Source organism: Bison bison, unplaced genomic scaffold (genome assembly GCF_000754665.1).
Source record: "Bison bison bison isolate TAMUID 2011002044 unplaced genomic scaffold, Bison_UMD1.0 scf7180017864180, whole genome shotgun sequence".
Lineage (NCBI taxonomy): Eukaryota > Metazoa > Chordata > Mammalia > Artiodactyla > Bovidae > Bison > Bison bison.
The window spans coordinates 14,634,761-14,640,040 of record NW_011494752.1 but is presented as its reverse complement, the minus strand read 5'-3'; the positions used below and the strand labels follow the sequence as shown (position 1 = coordinate 14,640,040).

General features: G+C 60.3%; 1 protein-coding gene across 1 annotated transcript in view; it reads left to right on the top strand.

The window, feature by feature from the left end:
- NTN1 (netrin 1) overlaps positions 1 to 5,280 on the top strand; it is a 189,380-nt gene that overhangs the window by 183,715 nt on the left and 385 nt on the right. Inside the window, 1 exon segment of the mRNA XM_010843195.1 lies at positions 5,196 to 5,280. Coding sequence (XP_010841497.1) covers positions 5,196 to 5,280 — 85 coding nt within the window.

Genomic DNA, 5,280 nt, shown 5'->3' with positions numbered 1-5,280 from the left:
CTCGGGCTGGCCTGGCCCATCAGGAGGGCACGCTGGGTTGGGGAAGGCCAGGGCTGACCACCCAAGCCTCCTTGGGAGGGGCAGCTGCTGGGAAGCCCCTGGGGACCCCATCTGAGCAGCCCATAAATCGAGGAGACCTCCAGGAGGCATGAAGCCTCGGTGCAGAGGTGTCCCAAGCTGGTGGGGAGAGGAGGAGAAAGGCCTGCCCGCCTCCCCAGAGCCACAGCCCCAGGCCCCACCAGCAGGTCGTCCACCTCGGCTGGGCCGGCAGATGAACGTGCACCAACTGTGCTTGTCGCTGACCCAGTGGCCATGCTGGGTCCTAGAACCTGGCCTGGCTGGGAGCTTTGACCCCAGCCAGGCATCCCCCAGACCTGCGAGTGGGGGGGCGGCAGTCAGCCCAGTGCTGCCTCCTGCTACTGACTGTCCAAGGTGCTGGCAGTGCCCAGTCCTCAGACGGTCCGGAGCTGACCCATCCTTGGTCTCTGGGGTCAGGGCAGGAGCTGGGGACGGAGTGAGGCTTTGAAGGAACCAGGGGCTGCCTTGGGGTGCATGGTTCCCTTTGGAGGAATCTGAGCTTGAGCTCGAGGTGGGACCCCGAGCTCCACTTTTCAGCTCACCCTGGCCAGCTTCCCACTTTCCCAGCACCAGGACCCTGTGGACGTGGAGGCCCCGGGGGAGGAGAGCCAGAGGTCTGCGCCTATGCAAGGACATGTCGGGGCCTCGGGCTGAGCCAGGAATGGGCATGGGCAAGGCCCCTGGCCTGCCTCCTAGCCCAAGGCCTTATGGCTCAGACCAGCCCGATGCTGACCCCTGCCTCCCTGGGCTGGTGCTTACTGCCCTGCTCTCCCTCTCAGAGCCCCAGCCCGCCCTTGAGGGCCAGGGGCAGGCCTCTACCGAGGGACGGAGAGCCATGTGCCCGGTAGCCGGATGGCAGACTCACGGGCCAGCAGGGGAGATCGGCCCTCTTAAGCCCTGCCCTGGTGGCTGGGGTCGGCTCCTGGAGCACAGGGCCCTCCGGTGAGCTCCGGAGTTGCTGAGGGGGCCCTGTTCCAGCCTGCCTGCTGCCGCACCAGCAGAGCTCTGGGGCCCTGGGGACTTGGAGGCCAGAAGACCAGGTGCAGCCCGGCCCCTGGGACCTGGAGGCCGATTCTACTTGCTCAGGGCCGCACTCTTCCCCTGCTTGCTCTATCCTGCAGGTCCCCACTTCCGTGGTGGTGGGGGGTACCTTTTGGAGCCAGCCTCACCTGCGTCTCCTCGGGGGTTCCTCCCTACACCTGCCTGCTGACTGACTGCACAGGAGCAGAACTGTGGGACCTGTGAAGCTCACCTGCACCGTAGCCCAGCCTGGGAGTGGGCAGACACCAGCAAGTGGGGCAGGCTCCTGTTCCAGCCAGTCTGCCTTAGCCACTCCCTTAGTCAGTGCTTTAGAGTCCTGCCCCCCACCCCCAGCTCAGTGCCGGGACCCTCCCTCTTTCTTTGGGGGCGTGCGGGGGGAGGGTCTCGGCAAGCCTCTTATCACCCCAGTCTGATCTCACCATCTGCCTTTCTGAGGGTCGTCTCATCTGCCTCCTTTCTGAATAAGGGGTGGGGGATCCTCCCCGAAGCTCCTTGTTCTGGCCAGTTTAGGACATCGGCACACGGATTGTGGAGCTTAGACGTCCCAGGGGCTGAGGCTAGTTAGCCTGGAGTTAGCGTTGGGTGGGTGTAAAGGACACAGCCTTAGAGACCGTGCGCCTCAGTCAGTTCACTCACACAGTTGTGTCTGACTCTTTGTGACCCCATGGAATGCAGCACGCCAGGCTTCCCTGTCCATCACCAACTCCTGGAATTTACTCAAACTCATGTCCATTGAATCAGTGATGCCATCCAACCATCTCATTTTCTATTGTCCCCTTCTCCTCCTGCCTTCAGTCTTTCCCAGCATCAGGGCTTTTCCAAGTCTAGTTTTTTCTGTGCGGCTAGGGTGGGCAAGAAGCTGCCCCTGGCCACTGCAACCCCACCCCCCACCCCCAATTGGGCAGTGCCGTGGGCCCCCAGGAGATGCCGGTTGTTCCTGGCCCCCAGCCAGCAGGGCATCAGAGCTGGTGGCGGCCCCGCGCTGTCTTGAGCCCTGCACGCTCCCCGAGGGGGCCGAGTTGGTCTGCCTGAGGTCACTGTTTCAATGTGTATTTTGAGTATTTTCAGCCGTGTGTGCACCACGGGGACTTGGCCTGTGCACTGCGTGTGCAGCTCATACTTGGTGGGCTGTGTAATATGCGGAGGCGTTGCCAAGGGCAGCGGAAATGTGGACTCTTTCCAGCATAATCACATGAATCTACCACCACCCGCCCCTGCCCTGCCCCCGGCCCATCCCACCCGCTGCCAGGGTGCTGCTGGGCTGGGAGGAGGACGAGGGCCAGCGCTTCGTCCCCATCGACCTGTGTCCACCACCAGGTCCCCCTCCAGGCTGCATCCTCCGTGTTTGGCAGGCTTCCTCCAGGCTGGGGAAGCAGGCTGCCCCAGAGAGAGGGTGGGTGCAGACCAGGGAAGGTGGGGCAGGGGTCTCCAGGCCTCCTGCTGGGAAGGGCCACATCCCTGCAGGTCCAGGGAATGTTGGGCCCCGGGGGCTTGGAGGGCCAGCCCAGGGCCTGACCTTGTCCAGCCGGCTCTCTGGCCTCACAGCCCTCCCCTCCCACCTGGCCCTGAGCTGAGGCCCGGGATCCTGAGTCTCTGATTCCAATGGTTATGAGTTTGCCGGCGCTGCCAGAACAAAGTACCACTGAGGGGCTCAAACAAGAATTTGCTTTCTCCCAGCCTTGCAGGTTGGAAGTACTGGATCAAGGGGTTGTCAGGAGTGGTTACCCCCAAGGCTCTCTCCTTGGCTTGGAGGCAGTCGTCATCTTGTTCTGTCTTCATGTGGTCTTCCCTCAGTGCGTCTCTGTGTCCTCATCTTATGAGGACACCAGTCAGATTGGGTTGGGGCCCACCCTTCGAACTTCCTCTTAACTACCTCTTAAAGACCTTATCTCCAAACACTGCCACGTTCTGAGTTACTGGGGGTCAGGACTTGTGTATTAATTTACCGGCAGGGAGCGATACCCAGTTCAGCTCGTAACACCAATAGATAGGCAAAGCCACCTTCTTTGGGGTGCCTCCGGCAGCATCCTTGTTGGGCTACCTCAGCCCACCCTGGCTGCAGGGCGGGACACTGCAACTGGACCGGGAGTCTGAGGTCCCACACAGGCAGCAGCTGCACCCTGGGGGAAGCTCATTCTGCATTCAGCTCAGTCCTGAGAGGAGGAAGCTGGGGCTCCTGGGGATGCTGGGGGCGGCTCCCCTCCTTTGCTTAGCTGAGGGGCACTCAGTTGCCACGGTGACCTCTGTCTGCACAGTCAAACACACAGAGCCCAGCCACTGCTCCAGGCTGGAGGGCTCCCCACCCCCTCCTCCGAGTTCACACTGAGTGTTGAGTCCCTTGGTGACGAAAACATGGAAACGGTTGCCATGGCAGCCATTCTTTGGAGCCCTCAGACTGGAGTGCAAAGTTCAGGATGCCCAGGAACAGCTGAAATGAAAATATGGGAAAATCCGCCACTTGCTTCGCCCCAGAAGGGTGGGATTCGATGGAGGGCCTGGCCATCCGTGCCTCTTCCCATCGTCCTCGGCCAAGCGTGGGCACAGAAGGGGTGTGGGCAGGGCCCAGGGAGTAGCCCCCTGAGACCTTGAGAGAGGCTGGCCAGCATGGGTGAGTGGGCCCAGCACCCGGAGCTAAGAGGGCAGGTGAGACTGCTCGGCCTTCCCTTGGGTGCACGTCTGCGTGGCTCCTGGAGCCACTGAGCCCACCTTGTCTCGGTGTCTTCACCTGCAGAGACAAGCCCCTTTCTCAGCAGGGTTCAGGTCTGCACAGCTGCTAGGAGAAGCTTCAGCCTGACCAGGGGTGGAGGGGAGGGTGCCGGGTTCTGACCATGGGGATGGAGGAGGAGTGCAAGTTTCCTTTGGCTGGACATTAGTCCAGTGTAGACTTCTGCACTTAGCCCCTGGAATGGTATGTGTCCCGTGCACCCAGAATGTTCCTCAGCTAGGCCCTGTGGGGCTCTGGTGACTTGAGATAACCACCCAAAGGCCCCTGCAGTCAGAGTTGTTTGGGAAGCCCACAGCTGTGCAGGCGCACATAATTTGTAGATTAAAGGCTCTGAAAAGTCCCTCAGTAAGAAAACTTTTTGACTTTAACCCACTATTTCACCTAGTGGTTTGAACAAAATCCATCCCCCACCCTTTAAAAATGTTTTTCTCTTATAATATACCTTATATCCTGCAGAAATAGCATCTGTTGACATTCACTAGGGCATTGATTCTTAAAGTGTGTTCCTTGGATCAGCACCATCTGGGAGTTAGTCAGAAGTGTGCCTTCCTGGGCCCCACTCCACAGCTGGTGAATCGGAAATCGGGGCGAGGCCAGTGATGTGTGTGTGACAAGCCGTCCAGGGGATTCTGATGCCTGCCCTAGCTAGAGAGCCCCCATACTCGGGGAAACAGTAGCAGAGAACTGAAAGGGAAGGGAATGGCCTGGGGGCTTGGGGAGGGTCCAGAGGACACGGAGGCCTGGCAGGGATGGGAGGGGATAGTACAAGGACCCTGGACTTCAGAAAAGGTGCTGTGGCCGCCTTGGAGGGCTGTTCAGGGTGCATGGCCCCTGGGCACTGAGACCCCAGTCTGAGATTAGATCAAGAGCAAGGTGTTTGGGGGTGTCATGAGGCTTGATGTTAGGTGGTGGGGTCTCTGGAAATGCCCAGGAGGTACTGCCCGCTTTGGTCCACCCCAGTGGCCAGCACTGTGCTCATGGAGGGCACCTGCCCAAACAGCTGGATTCTGCCCAGAATTCATGGGGTGTGGTTAGTTCCTATAGTGTCTTCCTGGACTCTGAGGGGGATTGTCCTCAAAGACAGGGCTGGGTGGCACCTTCAACACAGGCAGGAAGTAAGACTTATCCGAGCAGTGGCCTTGGCCTACGTATCAGCACGCAGGATTCTAGGGTCAGCTTTGCCTCCACACCCATTCCCCCAGTGGGGCTCCTGCTGCAGTCACCTCCCAACACTGGATCTCCTATTCCTTCTCCATCAAACAGGCCGCCCCATCCCAGGGCCTCTTGGCGGCAGGAGCCAGGGGGCCCAGGCGGCAGCCGAGGCCCATGCCCTGCCTGTGCTTCCTTGCAGCCGTCCAGATCCACATCCTGAAGGCAGACAAAGCGGGGGACTGGTGGAAGTTCACGGTGAACATCATCTCCGTGTACAAGCAGGG